Source organism: Lactuca serriola, chromosome 4 (genome assembly GCF_051521515.1).
Source record: "Lactuca serriola cultivar US96UC23 chromosome 4, Lser_US96UC23_V15, whole genome shotgun sequence".
Taxonomy (NCBI): Eukaryota; Viridiplantae; Streptophyta; class Magnoliopsida; order Asterales; family Asteraceae; genus Lactuca; species Lactuca serriola.
The window spans coordinates 308,955,510-308,973,105 of NC_136411.1; the positions used below are offsets into that span (position 1 = coordinate 308,955,510).

At 31.1% G+C, this 17,596-nt stretch overlaps 1 protein-coding gene across 1 annotated transcript; it reads left to right on the forward strand.

Annotated features, from left to right (window-relative positions):
• The first annotated feature begins 1,537 nt into the window (after positions 1–1,537).
• On the forward strand, positions 1,538–15,563 carry LOC145100683 (GDP-mannose 4,6 dehydratase 1-like). The gene is made up of 2 exons (XM_079037862.1): positions 1,538–2,112; positions 14,997–15,563. Exons 1-2 carry the CDS (start codon positions 1,538–1,540, stop codon positions 15,544–15,546), a joined length of 1,125 nt encoding a protein of 374 aa, XP_078893988.1. The 3' UTR covers positions 15,547–15,563.
• The last annotated feature ends 2,033 nt before the right edge of the window (positions 15,564–17,596 follow it).

The following is a 17,596-nucleotide window of genomic DNA, read 5'->3' on the forward strand; positions in this document are numbered from 1 at the left end:
CTAAGCATATACAATTTGGGGATTGGTTATGAATGTTTATTTACATTATGAAATGGTATCTCGATGATGCGCCTTCACTAGTTCTTGGACAAATGTAAGTGAAATGTATATGAAAACTTTTCAATTTCAGCAAAATGATAATTTTAGCAATTAACACGTTATGATATACTATATAAAGTAGAAAAGTCCATATTTTTGTCAATTATTTTTTTATTTTTATCAATCAAGTCCAAGTATACAAGAATTACTATCCATGTTAATTCTATTGCAAGTTGACATTAAAAAATTTTCGATCTGAGTCCTTGAGAGATTGATTTTATCTTTATGAGTGTTGAATGATCAATGGATTATGAAAGACATGGATTCTTACAAAGTCTTAAGGCTGCGTTTAATTCGTAGAATGTTGTGTTTTACTATTGTTTTATACAATTTTCGATTGTTCTTCATCTCTGTGTGTATAACATAATATATTCACATTTTGTGCTGTTGTACTAATTTCTTTGGGTAAAGTAACAAGATTTCTATTTACATGTATACGTATAAATTTTTGGTTTGAATTTCTTGTTGGGGATGTGTAATAACTGCTTTTATATATATATATATATATATATATATATATATATATATATATATATATATATATATATATATATATATATATATATATATATATATATATATACCGCCTGTTTTGTACTTTTGTCGCTGTGGTATTCTTTTTTATTTGCCTTCATATTCTTTTTTGTGTTCAATACTTTTACCGCTTATGGTTAATTTCTTGGAGATTATAAGATAAAAGTCCATAAATTGCTCTAAAAGATAATTAATAACCACTAAATGCATAAAATGAAGTTTAACAGATAGTAACTTTTATACTTTCGTGTAGATTTCTACTTGATAAATTTGCTTTTTTAAAACAACCATTTAATTCATTTTTATACTAATAGATGGTAATAACTAATTGCAACGGAACTTGCAACAAATCAAATTTGTTAATGATCCAATTTCACAATATTATCAACTACGGAGTATTATGTATTTGAAGTGTAAAATTTTCCTGGAAGATTAGCACGAAACGGCTAGACTTAATCTAACTAGAAATAAAGATAGATAAATGATAATTAAGGTACAAAATATTGTTCAAAAAAATGCTGTAATTGTATAAACTTCATCATGTTTATTAAAAAATATAATTAAGTTACAAAAAATCACTAAATGGTATTTTGTCATATTACAAAATTCATTTTCCAATTCTTTTGGTAAATTAACAAACCAAACAGAAAACATATTATATTCCGTATCAACCAAAGGCATTTAAGTTTCTAATCAATTCCTTTAAAAGTTTCATTCCTATGAAAAACATTCTACCAACCAAATGCAGCGTTATTAAGTTATTATACACACGAATAACACGAGGGTGGACTTGACATGCACACAAGTAAGAAATAGTGTGTGATTTCCACTCGCCCTCTTTAGTACTTTCTTATAAATTCCCACAGCAAATTTTCTATGCACACACTTCCCTAGTCAAAAAACTATGGCATCCGGTATCCACGAATCTCAGTCCACCACCATTGCCAATGGTGTCGAATCACTGAAGATATCCAAACGCAAAGTAGCCTTGATTACCGGAATCACTGGCCAAGATGGCTCTTACCTTACCGAATTCCTTCTTGATAAAGGATATGAAGTCCACGGTCTGATTCGTTGGTGTTCGAACTTCAACACCCAACGGATCAAACACATCTACTTCGACCCTCACAACGTTCAAAACGCACGTATGAAACTTCACTACGCGGATCTCACGGATGCCTCTTCCCTCTGCCACTGGATGAACACCATTTCCCCCGACGAGATCTACAACCTCGCTGCACAATCACACGTCGCTGTTTCCTTTGAGATCCCTGATTACACTGCTGATGTCGTCGCTACTGGATCTCTACGCCTTCTAGAAGCCCTAAGGTGTCACATCGCCACTACAGGTCGGTGTCATGTCAAGTACTATCAGGCGGGTTCGTCTGAGATGTTCGGATCAACTCCGCCACCACAGTCGGAAGATACTCCTTTTCATCCAAGATCGCCTTATGCTGCTTCCAAATGCGCTGCTCATTGGTAACAACACTTCTTCCGTTTAAATTATGTAAGAGAATTTGTAGCGTTGGACCTCATGCATGCATGATGTAGAGGTTCATAACAGTGGCACGTCATGCCACATCAGTAGATCAGCGGTACACACAATTTTCATAAACCTCCGACCTGGCTCAGGGCAATGTGGGGTGTGATATTGGACCACAGTCTCGACTTAATTATATAGAAATGGTTTTGATAACTAAATCAAAGGTTATTGCAGATGAAATGCTAAACGAGCTGCATATTATCTTGGAGCTTAGTTTTCCATTTCTCTTGCAACCGAAGCATAGTTTTGACCAACTTAATTAGGGTATGAGTCATCTTTAAATCGTCTTAAAAAAAGGTCTCATAGTTTTCTAGATCAAAAGGCATTATAGTCCAACTGTCACACACTTTGCAGTATTTATGGTTTGTGAGTTGTTCAATACCACCAAAGGCTTTAGTCTATTGTTGATGTCTTTTTTCTTTGAAGTTGAGATTTCAAAGTTCTTTAGAAGGATATTATATTTGTTTTTCAAAAAAAAGTTGTTCAGGAAAAAGGAAAAAAAAATGGTCAAATTGTTGGTTTTTGTGGATGTGGTTTAAAATGTTCTATTTTTGATAAAACTATTTTTTTAATAGTGTTTTATGTGAAATTGGTCGTATACTTAAATTCTCTTTGCTAACATGTTATCTATGTAAATGTATTAAAATAAGTAATTGTGTTTCTATGGTTTCTATTAGACTTTATTTTATATTAGTTACTAGTTTATAACCCGTGTGAATCACGAGTTATAAAATTAATTAAATTTTTATAAATATATAATTATTAATCAATTATTATAAATAAATCATTTTAAATAAATTTATTAATTAAGAGATATATATCAAAATTTTAAAGTTATTATAACTTCAAATTTAACATATAATTAGAAAACGTAAATTTGAATTTTAAAAATGAATTGTCTAATATTTCTATACGACACTTGGGAAAAAGAGATTAAAATTATTCACTTACTAGTCATAAGACTCGTGTATTACATGGGTTTATTAAAAAAAATTAATATCAACTTATGAAATTAAAAAATTATTAATGTAATATTTTTACATAAATAAGTATGTAACTGGCATCAAAGTACTAGAAATTATTAATAGCATATTCTAAATAATTATTATAAATCATAAATTGCCAAATATTTCTTAAAATAGAACATTAAATGTGTTATTGGTAATGTCACCGTCATTATCTAAAATTAATATTTTAGATAATTTTATTTTAAAAAAATGTGATATAATTTAAAATTTGAAAGACAAAACAGAAAAATATAAGTACAATATTGAAACTTGTATGCTACACGGTTGATAAATTAAAATAACATTGATAATAACATATTCAAACACAAACACACACATAAACACATTGAAAACACCAATAGTTAACATTCTATATATATATATATATATATATATATATATATATATATATATATATATATATATTTGAAGGACAAAACACAAGAATATAAGTACAATATTGAAAATAACACTTTTAAAATATGAAAGAGAAATTATAGTAACTAAACTCTCCTATTGTGATGATGCAAGAAGTCAAGTTAGTGGGGTAGCCGTGTGCCAATACATTTGAAGAAGTTTAGGCATATTTATTTAGGAATAGGACCTCTAACATAAGTCTCCATGTTTTGTGCATACAATAATCAGGAAAATTAATCATAATATACGAATTTCATATTTGATTATAAGACTCCATTACCACAAAATATACGAAGTTCATATGCCCTGCTCTTTTCAAGGGCTAAAGGATTTGAAGGCCACTACTACATTTTTTTGAAAGGCAATATATTAAAAATAAAATTAATTGACCAACTGGTGGATGGAACAATACAAAGAATTGGTACACATAAACATAAAAGGTAAAAAAGTAACAATTAATATCAACAAACCAAAGCACAAAGCACAAAAAAAAAAGACAGTGTTTGCTCATTGATCAACAAACATGAGATAAGAACTAAAGTGTTGAATCCAAACATCACAAGGAAAATCAATAAACCTTGATATCTTTGCATAACAAGTATGTAAGGTTCTTGTGAAGTCTCGGTTTGTAAACATGGGAAGCACCTGATTAATTTCACCAAAGCCACAAAGCAACACCAGGGGCAATATGGTCAAGTATAGGATCAAACAGCCTTCTCTCGTCAAGGGAACTTTTCGCTTAACAAATATGTAGAGTAACTCTGGGTCTTTAGTTAAAACCATATCAATACCAAAATTGGAGAAAAATACCATAAAAATTTAAACACAATATGTTGATATCAATTTTAAAAATACCATAAAAATTGAAACACAATAGAGAAACAATTATGTTAGGTTCGACATGCCCCTTGTAGAATTCAAACCAATTACCGATGCTTATAACCCGATTGAAGTTTATAAGAAAATCATTTTTCCCCTTAAAATCTTAGATCGAACCCATAAGAGGACTAATCAAAAATCCAAAAGTGATTCATAACCACAAAACAATATACTGACCTTGACCTAATTGGGTTCTAGGACTACATTGGCTTTGTGAGGAAGATGAAGAATCTTGATTGGAGAGAAATTGAAGTGTTAAGTGTTTGTAGATGGTGGTGGCAGAGGTGTATTAGTAATCCATTAAAAGCAGGAATTGAGCCCTACCTGTAGATTCAATTTTGGATACGATTTGGTCATTGATTTCTGGAGATGTAGAGAGAAATTGACCCAACTGCATAGACATATCAATTAAAAACTTCAAAAGTAGTATAACGATTGAGTGCCAAATTGATTACCCCCATACCACCATATCAGTAATGTGCCATCAATTTGAGGTTATTCATGGTGGGGATTAGGGTTCGATTAAAAACCCTATAAAATTCAAATACCAAAAAAATTTAAGAATCATGAGGAATGTAGAAAAAAGAGGTGGTTTCTCTTATAAGAAGGATTCATGGAAAAAAAGGATCAAAATTGGACTGATAATCAGAGATTCAGAGAGATTTCATGAATCTCAAAATCAAAAAAGTTTTATGGATAGAAAACAGAAGGAATTCCAAAATCAAAATTAATATAGATGGAGAGAAAATACATACCTACTCCTGAAGTCCATAACCAGTAGAAAGATCTACAAAAATATAAAATAAAAGAAGACTGTAGTGATCGAAGTTTGTGGTCATTGTAGAAAAAAATGAAGATTTCAAAAGAGGATGACAGCATTAATATAGCTAGCTATGGCTTGGCGTATATAATGGAGATTTGGTTTCCAAAACCGAAGGAGAAATTAGAGGAGGAAGAAGCATGATAAGGGGTGATTGAAGAATGATTTAAGTATTTTTTTTATTTGAGTTTTGAATTTCAATAGAAAGAGAAGACGAAATCAAAGTGGAATGATCAGGAAAAAAGGAAGCTAAGATGACAGAAGGATACTTTCGATCTCAAGGGTAAAGTCGGAAATTCACATTGGTTATTTGAGCGGGAAAATTAGATTGGGGTGCGGGGGTGTTTCTCAGTGATTGCGATTGTCACGTGGCAATTTTGTACTTATTTATTAAATTAGAGGATTTGAATAAGGATAGGGATTAGTTAGTGATCAATATAAACATATGTTAACATGCTAAATAACAATTTTGTTTTTCTATGTTGTTTCTGTTACACTTTATTTTATATTAATTATTGGTTATTAATGATTATTTTAATAATATAAGGCTTAAGGGAGTGGGAGGTGCTAAGCCTCAACACCACCCTCGATAGGCATGCGCTATACCGCCCCTATCTTGCGCTAAGCAGCTCGCCAAGAAGGGTAGCGAGAGGAGAGAGGAGAGAGAAAGTGGAGATATGGGTTCTTATTAGTTGTATCTTTTTTCTTTTCTTTTTTTAATTTTTTTTTTCAAAATAAATTTTATTAAAATAACACACCATCGCTCCCTATCTTTTTACAACATGGATATTGCCACTTCATTCGGTATATGTGCATATGTTGCTTCAAAAAATCTCAAATGGCTTCAAAAAATCTTATGTGGTAATGTGCTAAGAGTGATACCAGTATGGATGGCAATGAGTACGGGTATACTGGGTTTCGTGTTCATCATCCACATACTCGAATCCCCATCCTCATACCCACCGCATCCCCATCGGGGGATTAAAAGTCTATCATTATCCACATCCCCAATGGGGAACGAGGATCCCCAACGGGGAACGGGGATCCCCAACGGGTAATCGGGGATTTTTCTCCGTTACAAAGTTTTGAACTTTTATGAAAACTAACTCATAATTATATATTAACCAACAATACATGAACTAATAAAATTAATATAAAGCACTAGAATCACAGAATGTCTTCAAACACGAGCAATAACATTCAAGTTTACAAATTAAACCATTTTTTTGCAAAAAACAAAAACAAAAACAAAAAACAAAAAACAAAAAAAGTCTTCCCAAAATTAAACGTTTGATTGTTATAAAACTTTACTTTGTCTAGTGAACTTTTTCTTATATATTATTAAAAATAAAAACATATATATATATATATATATATATATATATATATATATATATATATATATATATATATATATATCGGGTACCCATCGGGGCAATTTTGGGTACAGGTATGGGTACCCAACAGGTAAAACCATCTCCATCCTCATCTCCGCTTTATACATTCGGGTAATACCCATCCCCGTCCCCGTGTTTAGTCAACTCGGGGATTTACCCAGTCAACTCGGGTTAGGGTTTCGGGTACCCATCAGGTACGGGTTTTTATTCCATCTCTGGATACCACTCTCACCAACCTAACAACTTTTATGCTACCATTCTTTTTTATCATGTGTGCCTTCAAAAAATTCTAGGTGGTATCATGTTAAGCATTTTATCACTCCATCCAGCCTAATAATTAACCCTAAAAAGAATTGCAAACTCACACCTATCCCATTTTTTCACCCGGCGACGATAACCCTAACTCCGATAATTATCATTGCTACCCATCCCATGGACCTCTCAATTCAACTACCATTTCATCATCACAACTACAATCGGCCGCTATGAAAAAACAAACACCATAGATATTTCCATCTCTACTCCACCAGAAAACTCAAACTTTTTTCACTAAGGAAATACAATTGGAGATCATCTTGGTCGCGATACTAAAGTTGTAAATCTCTTCACTGTATATATATTTAATACATGTGATACATGGTGTATGTATATTTAGACAAAAAATACACTAAACCTTATGGCTTATAACCCATGTATATCATAAGGCATGGTCCATCTACACTAGTTTTATAGGCTGCTGCTAGCAGGGGCGGAGCTTCAATATATGATTTTGGGGCAGAAAATATAATATGTATAAAAATCGGTGATCAGGGGGGGCCACCGCCAAAATTCTATATTTTTTGGTTTAATATGTATAAAATAAAAGTATAGGGGCTATTTGTAACAAAAACAATCAAGGCGGGCCACCCCCCCCCCCCCAATTGCCCTAATAAAGCTATGCCCATGGCTGTTAGCGAAGGGTGGGAACAACTAAGTGCAGGCATCAAAAGTCACCGCAATTACCGCGTAGCTTATCTCTAAAAATGTCGTTATTAGTGTCATCGTTATTGCTTGTCGTCACTAATACTCCAACGTCGCCGATAATGAGTCATCAACGTAATCCGATCACCAGTAACACCATCTTCAACGATGAAGACGTTGTTGATAATGCTCTCTTGTCGCCCCTAGCTATTGATGTTGTTAATGTCTATTTTTTTTTAAAAAAAAAATTATGCATGCAAATGAATTGTTTATATAAATGCTATAAATAATACTAATCTCGAAACTGCATTACATACATATAATAACTATAAAATCAACAAAATCTATAATATGTATTTTAATCCATGTTTACATAATACTCCATCCATCCCATATTAATAGTCTATGTTTTATTTTTGGTTTCTCCCAAAATAATAGCCTACTTCTAAAAATAAATATTCATTTTATCAAAATACCCAGCATTATTAGTTAAACTATCATTAAAGTAAATACAACTATCATAAAGTTAAATGTAACAAAATGGTACAACTGTCATTCAATTTAATAAAATTGGTGGTAATTCCCACCATGTCATTTTGGTTGGCTTGACTAGTAAAAGATTAAATCAAATATCCCAATGTTGCTAGAAACGTCGGGTTTTAAAGATAAATATTAACGTCCCAAAATTCAAACCAAACTTTTCATTTTCAAATATGATATAAAGTCAACATCGTCTCCAAAAGTAATATAAAAGACCCATTTTTCAACACTATAAAGATGTGGTTTCCAAATGATATGGTCCAACCATAGTCTTTCATATAAGTGTTGTGGTCCAACCGTAGTCTTTCATACAAAAGTCACAAAGACAATTTAACATACTATGATACCTAGTGTCCTACAATGTATAGTGAGAAGACTTAGCTAAATCAAAGAACCGAATCCAACTACTCAAAGTCACACATGATTAGCTATACGAACTGCCTAAACCAATCATAGGCTAAACCTTAGTCTATAGCTCAAAACCCTAAATTTGACCAAAAGTCAAATTGGTAGAAAATTCAACTGTTAAGTCAACGGTTATCACGCCGTGACCAACCCTTGGTCGCGTCGTGAACACACATCAACAAAATAGTCACAATCACATTTATCCATGATGGTGCAATCTGTCCAAGGTCGCATTGCAATTTTCGCCCAAAGTCTCGTTTTTCTATTAAGCACTTAATCCTTCCATATCAAGGCTCATAACTTCATATATGAATCTCTCAGGGGAATTAATGGATAAATTTTCCAACTTTATCCATTTAGACAACTCCAAAATGCAATATCTTAAACCCTAGGTCCATTAATCTCTATAAAGGTCATAGCTTTGTACATTTGCTCAAGAAAACTCATGCATGGTCCTTTTCTCACTTAACAAAATTCGAACAAGCTAAAAAGTGCCACAATAAGCTTTAGAGTTCCTAAAAATCCAAGAGCATCCATTAAAAGGGACCAAATCCACCTATTAAGCCAATATCGAACAGAAGATGCATAAAGATAGGGACTTTATGACTTACCCAACTCTAGAATCCCAAGAGCACTCTTTCCTTCCTTCTTCACCAAGAAAAAGAGAACACACTCATATATACACACGCAAGGGGACTAGGGTTAGGGTAAGTGATGAATTCTGAGGATGGAGGCTATCAAATGAGGCAAACCCTATAGGGCCTAAAGGCCAAGAATTAGGGTTTCTCAACTCAGCGAGGTCTCACCGCAAGGAAGAGTCATCTCATCGCGACATGCATTAAAGTGTAGCATCACGAAAAGCCCTAGGTTGTGTTGTGCATCCGTCAAACCCTTAAAACTTAAGCATTTTTTAAAATTGGATGTTACACTACAAAGTAAGTAAATACATTAAAACAACAAACTAAGAATAACCAAAGTAGTACTTAACAATTAAGTCACAAATGCATTAAGTCCTTAACAATTTAACAAACTATGAAATGACCAAATTCATAACAAATGAATTAAGTCATTAACAATTTAAAACAACAAACTAAGAATAACCAAAGTAGTACTTAACAATTTAGTCCTTAACAATTTAACAAACTATCAAATGAGCAAACTCATAACAAGTGAATTAAGTCATTAACAATTTAACAAAGTACCAAACTACCAAATTTATAAAAAATGCGTTAAGTGTTTAACAAGTTAGCAAAGTACCAAATTACCAAATTCACAAAAAATAAACTAAGTCCTTAACAAATTAGCAAAACACCAAACTACCAAATTCATAATAAAATTCATTCTCCTTAAAAATTTAGCAAAATACCAAACTACCAAATTTATAACAAATGGATTAATCTCTTAACCAGTTAGCAAAGTACCAAACTAGCACACTTATAACAAAGGTATTAAGCCTTTTACAATTTAGCAAAGTAACAAGCTATAAAATTCAAAATAAAATGCATTAAGTCCTTAATAATTTAGCAAAGTATCAAACTACCAAGATCATACAGAATGAGTTAACCCCTTAACAATGGAGCAAATTACCAAAGTATTCAATTACCAAATTAATATAGTAAGTACCTAAGCGATGCTTGTGACTATAACTGCCACTAAGAGGGAGCACTAGTACCCGCTGCGGAAGGATGTTTACACCAGATGCCTCTCACGTGTCCTTTTCAAGGACCGAAGATCTTCCCAAATGTGGCTATGACTTTAAGCTGGGTTGGATTAATAGAGGTGGCTAAGATTTGAGTTTGTATAGCAAGCTCATAAACTAAAGCATTTTGTATTTTACAAGGATCATTAATATACTTCTAATTTAAAGCTAAAAAAATAGTAATCTAATTCACTTTTAAGTAATAAAAAACTTATATGTTGGTCTTGAACTAATGAGTCAACGAATGTCCCTTGGCATTATGATATGCTTTGAGTCTACTCACATGTTATTTAACATTACAAATTATATACTTTAATAAACACTTATATATATATATATATATATATATATATATATATATATATATATATATATATATATATATATATATATATATATATATGGTCCGGTTTCAGTGAGAACTCGTAAAGAAATTATAAAATTTAGAAAAAAAATTGAAAAAAGATATACAACTCATAAGATCGAGCATAATGCTATATCGGAGAGAAAAGAATTTTCCAATATTTTTTTTCTCTCTGATATAGTACTATGCTCGATCTTATGATTTTTATTTTTATTTTTTTTCAATATTTTTAAGATGTCCTCACCAAAAAAAGAGTCCTCTCTCTCTCTCTCTCTCTCTCTCTCTCTCTCTCTCTCTCTCTCTCTCTCTCTCTCTCTCTCTCTCTCTCTCTATATATATATATATATATATATATATATATATATATATATATATATATATATATATATATATATATATATATATATATATATATATATACTCTTTATCGTAACATACTTCCTTGAAACAAGCCCTACTATAGGTGCTCGTCCCTAAGTGATCTATATTATTTTCTTTTTACAACATTCTATCTTTTCGTTAGAACTTTTATTATGTTTCTCCATTAATAAATGGTCAACAGAAACATTCAAATTTCAAGGATCCATATGCTTAATCGGTTGAGCAATTTCTCTCTCCACATTTGCATACCCTTTTATCTCATTAAAAAAGGCGTTTGCATTAATTTTGCGTCTTCTATACCACATACATGTTTGAGCGTTAAGGGACGCCCATAACTGTGGGGCCTCGGGATCATCTGAAAGACTGAAACTTGTTAAACTCAAATCAATGCTAAAAAAATAGAAAGTGATGACTAAAGCATTGTCCTAATCGAAAGCAATGTCCCGCCATAAATAGTTGTCAACCTCATGAATGAAATACTCATATACAAAACCAACTGTAAGTAGCAGCCCTTTGAAACACAAGCTGGAGAGGATACTTCTTGTTTTCATTTTATTCCTTGTGCAATTTCTGGTTTTTTTTTCTCTCCCTCTTCATTTTATCGGTACAAAGGCATTAGTAAACATAGGTCACGATAATTTATAATAAATAAATAATTACAGTAAATAAATGTATCGGAATATATGTTAATTACTTTCAAGCTTACAGGCACTAGGACCTTTACTAAATGGACGTAATGATTCCTCATCATTGTCACCGCCATGGCCTTGACCCACCACAACAGCCATGAGGTGCAACAGAACAATCCAACAAAAGGGCATACCTGAAAACAATATATATATATATATATATATATATATATATATATATATATATATATATATATATATATATATATATATATATATATATATATATGATACAATAAAATTTTAGTTATAAAACTTTCTATTTTAACGAGTCTAAAATGATTATTATAAATACAACCCTTATATTAAAAGTCAAATGTAAGGATTTGTTAATCGTTCTCGCTCTGGGACACTTTAGTGTCGGCTTCAGACACAACTCTAGACACATCACTATGATAATCATGATCATCATCATCATAATTGGTCTCACCCTTAGACACATTACTCATGATACCCGTTGGCAGACTAACTTCAATTTTGTCAACCAATTCGGAATTTGAAAGTATTATCTAATTCAATTACATGTTTTTCATTTTCGTTGGCAACCACCACCACAACCGCTATTCTCATTGGAAACCATTGCCATAAACTGTCATTCTCTTTCTCTCCACTACATTTCTCTTTTTCTCCACCGTCTCTCTCCTTCTCTGGTGTCGCCTACCAAAAACCACATCCACAAACACCATTCTTTCTCTGACCAAGCCATTTATTTGTTTGTAGATCTGGAGCGCCACCATCATTAAGTCGCCACGGGAACTCGGCTTTCAGAGTCACGACTACTAGGTTTTTCATATTCTGCTTGAACACAACAAAACTATGGTTTAGATCTAGAGAGAATAAGAAACAAGATCCCCAAATTTTATCTCCAGAAACCCCTTGGTGTCAATCTCGATTAATGATTTCACCGTCAGTATTGTTTGAAGATTACATCGTAGATTTGAAACATCGTCTCCATTGTCGTAAATCGAAAACCTAACCCTAGCGTCGTTGTTTAAAAACCCTAGATCTCTAGCAACACCGTCGGTGAGATCTGAAACCCTAGCTCGTGGTTTTAAATATGTGTGTGTGTGAAAGATATATATATATATATATATATATATATATATATATATATATATATATATATATATATATATATATAGAGAGAGAGAGAGAGAGATAGATAGATAGATAAATAGATAGATAGGTAGACATATAAAGATAATGAGAGAAAGTGAGTGAGATATATATATATATATATATATATATATATATATATATATATATATATATATATATATATAGAGAGAGAGAGAGAGAGAGAGAGAGAAAAGGATATGGGTTTCATTCTTTCAAGGAAGTGGTGTTCCAAAGAGGAAGGCGACGTTTCCACGAGGTGGGCGACGGCTTTGACCGGTCTAGTGGTGTTAACTAATGGTGGTGATATCTTCTATGTGTGAAAAGAAAATGAGACAGATAATATATATATATAGGATCAAAAATATTTTATAGCTTATCTTATATCGAAAAAAACATCTAAAAATATGTAAATTCATCATTTTTCAACCTTTTTTCATATTAGTATTTGAAAAAATATATATGAAAAATATGCACCATATGCATATTTTTCGTCAAAAAACTCATTTTTAAAAAAAAAAAAAAGTCAATGAATCACCTTCAATATTAATATCTTAGACAATTAAGACATTTTGAAAAACAAAATATTTAGAAAAAGTTTAAAAAAAATGTGCATATACGCACAAACTCAGATGTGCATGATTTTTCAACCTTGGTTTTAGAACTTATCTTATATAAAAAAAAATAACTAAAAATACGTAAATTTATCATTTATTAACATCTTTCAATATTGATATTTGGAAGAAAAAAATTACATAAAATGTGCACCATATGCACATATACACAAAATAAAAATACGCATATATCAAGATCTGCATATATGCACACTAATGTACAAATGAGAAAACAACTTAATAAGTTAAGACACTGCTATAGAAAGTGATTTTTTGAAGAAAAAAAAACAAAATCAAAACAAACGGTTTTCTACTTATTTGCACATATGTGCATATGATGCACATTTTACATCATATGCAACAAAAAAAATCAAATATAAGTATGGGTAGAAGTTTAAATATGATAAATTTACAAATTTTAGTTTCTTTTTAATAGAAAATAAGCTCTAAAAAATATTTTTACAGCATATGCATGTGATACATAGGGAATGTGATGCACATGTTATAGATTTTTTTTTGGAAGTTCAATATAAAAAAAGGTTAAAAATGATGAGTATATATATATATATATATATATATATATATATATATATATATATATATATATATATATAAAATAAGTTTAAAATGAGGGTTAAAATAGTGATCATAATAAATCCAACCTATATATATATATATATATATATATATATATATATATATATATATATATATATATAGACATCTTATCGTATTTTTTAATGTATTTCTAATGATTTTCTAGGGTTACTAGGTTTATACGTTTTCTATTGAACTTCACACTATATATATATATATATATATATATATATATATATATATATATATATATATATATATATATATATATCCATTTTTATGTTTCTAAAGTAAAAAAAATAAATATCTCAAAGTATTTTTTTTTTTTTTTTTCTATATACTTCTATTGATTTTCTATGTTTCTAAGGTTTATGCATTTTCTGTTGAACCCTCTCATATATATATATATATATATATATATATATATATATATATATATATATATATATATATATATATATATATATATAATTTTTTACTAAAATGTTATAGAATATTATACATGAAATACACATAAAATAGAATAAAAACATGTAATATGACTTCGCTAAAATTGTATAATATAAAAAAAACAAATAATAAATAGCAGTAATAATGATATGAAAAACACATAAAAATGTATAACAAAAATATTATTGCATAATAGATTTCAATTTGTTATACGATTATATATGGAAAATAAAATATGTATAATAAGATGCTAGGATTTAAGTATATTAATACTAAATAATACATATATGTACTAATGGTATAAAAATTCTATAAAATGGTATGAAAAAAAATGTCTAAAGTCCTTAGGTTGTACAAGAAAATCGAGTTTTAACCAAAATGAAACACAAAATGTTGACATGGCTGTAGTAAATCTTATATGGATCACAAGACCTGATTGGAACAAAATCGGAGTCTTATAAAACCTTTTTTCTTATCTCAAACAGGTATACAATTAATTATAGGGAAGCATACGGGATCTTTGCTTGCAATGGCATTCTCTTCAACCACGAGTCACCTCGAAGAGGTGAAAACTTTGTGACTAGGAAGATCACAAGGGCAGTGGCCCGGATCAAGATTGGTCTTCAGAGAAAACTGTTCTTAGGTAATTTACATGCTTCAAGAGACTGGGGGTTTGCAGGAGACTACGTGGAGGCAATGTGGCTTATGCTACAACAAGAAAAGCCAGATGACTACGTTGTGGCAACTGAGGAATCACACACAGTGGAGGAATTTATTGAGAAGGCATTTGTGTGTGTAGGTTTGAACTGGAAAGATCATGTTGTAATTGATAAGCAGTATTTTAGGCCTGCAGAAGTTGATAATTTGAAAGGTGATTCCAGTAAGGCAAGAAAGGTTCTTGGATGGAAACCTAAAGTTGGGTTTGAGCAGTTGGTGAAGATGATGGTTGATGAAGATGTCCAGTTGGCAAAAAGGGAAAAAGTTCTTGTTGATGCAGGGTACATGGATGTCAGCCTTGATCTTGATTTGGTATGAAATGAAATCTACTAGCTATACCCCATCTTTTGTTGTTGGTTTTTGCTTGACATTTTTTGTTATAGTTATTCAATTGTAATTCTTGTTTTCATTACTTTTAGATGTTGGTTTAATGTGGGGGTTGTGAGCATGATCTCTTATTTATAGTTAAAAACCCCATAGATTTGATGAGGATTTATAGAGAAAGAAATCAATAGATGTGGTGGTTGTGGGTCATGTAATGTTATGCAAAACAATATACGCTTTAGTATTCAAAATAAATAGTATTTTTTGAACATTTTAGTTTGTAGTAATTAGGATGACAATTGATTTATTCACTAAAATGGTCATAAAACCACTTTTTTCTAGAATTTAAGAAAATGACTACCATATTGGCAAAATGTGCATTGTGCATTACCAATAACATAAAACAAATCTGTTAAATGTTGGCGTTAACATCGTGAGACACATTTATAGGCAATACAATTTTATAAAAATTACGGGAAATTAACCTACCTGATTTATATTTTTTCACGAGTGTTAGCAGTGAGTTTTACTTACGGTTTGTCTATTTAGTCCCTAAAAAATTTTTGATGCTTTATAGGGGAACAAAATAGATTTTGACATGTTCATTTGGTCACCTAACCTAATACAACCGTTTATGTATGCCACGTAACCATTTCTGTTTGTTGAACAGCCTAATCACATGATGATGTGATTTTTTTTAATAAAAAAAATTAAAGAAAAATCAAATAAACCCACCCTACTTATTATTCTTCTCCACCCACAAGCTATTCCATCATGTTTTTAAAACCTTCACGAATTCTCTTGGATTTAATTATTCCATCATAGTTGTTTGTATATCGATAATTTTTGAGTCTCTTGGATTGAAGTCATCTTCTTCCCCCAATCTCACCGTCAACACACCGTCACCGGAAAACCATAATTGCAGCAACAAAGGGGAAGACAATGATTACAAACATACATTTCAAATAAAGCAATACCCACAAAATCTTAGCTTTAATTGAAACATCAGTGTGTATTGTTAATCAGAATCGAACCCGTTAAACACATGATTTCATCACCATAACCAAATTCAACAAATTAGGTATGCTATGTTTATCAGAAAATTCCTATTTCTTAGAAATGGCTACTTATATGTGACAGTGAAGGAGCTCTAATCAGCAATCATTCATTTTATTGATTGATTTAGATGCTACAATGGTGTCCTGAATATATACATTAGGGATGAAATTGCATCCAACTTTTAACCAAAATCTACGTTTATTCTACTTATCCAGCACCACCGCTACAAATTCTGACGAGAGAAACTGAAAAGCGACAAAGAGAACAAACAAAGGTCATCCCTTCATCACCATTAGAGGACAATGGTTGTGGTGGTGGTAAAACCCTACCATCAGCGAAATTATCATCCGTATTCATCAGTGTTTCACCATCAAACAATGCCTATTCCCCAAACCGTTGTTCGACCTCCAGAAATTCCCCTAGCGACAACGGGTTTAAATGCTCACCACTGCACAACCATCACCACTGAAATCTTCATCAACATCACGGACGTTATCCTTATCCCAATCTAAGACCGTATCTTATGTTATGACAAAAAGTAATCAAAACACAAAATCTAAAAAACAGACACAATTAAATAAAAAATATATAAAAGAATCATAACAGAAAACATACTTGGATGTTGATGGTTACAACAGAAACACAAATACGAAATTATGTAGACTGAGGCATGCGAATTGCAATGTCCTAAGAAAGAAATTTCCCTGGTAGGGATCTGTCTAGAGGATACAACAATCAATCCAAGAAGTGATCTTGAATCTATCGAAATTTCTATGTTCCCTTCATCTTCAAGAAAAAACGGATTTGCAAGAGAATTTGTGGTGTAATATGAATTTTGTAACCCTCCACAAATGACTGAAAGCATGTATATATAGGTATTGATTATGACAGTTGGAAACTGCCAAAACCGAAAATAACTGCCATAATACCTGTCATTCAATAATTACGAATTTAATAAAAATAAAAATTAATTTCGTAATTAAAA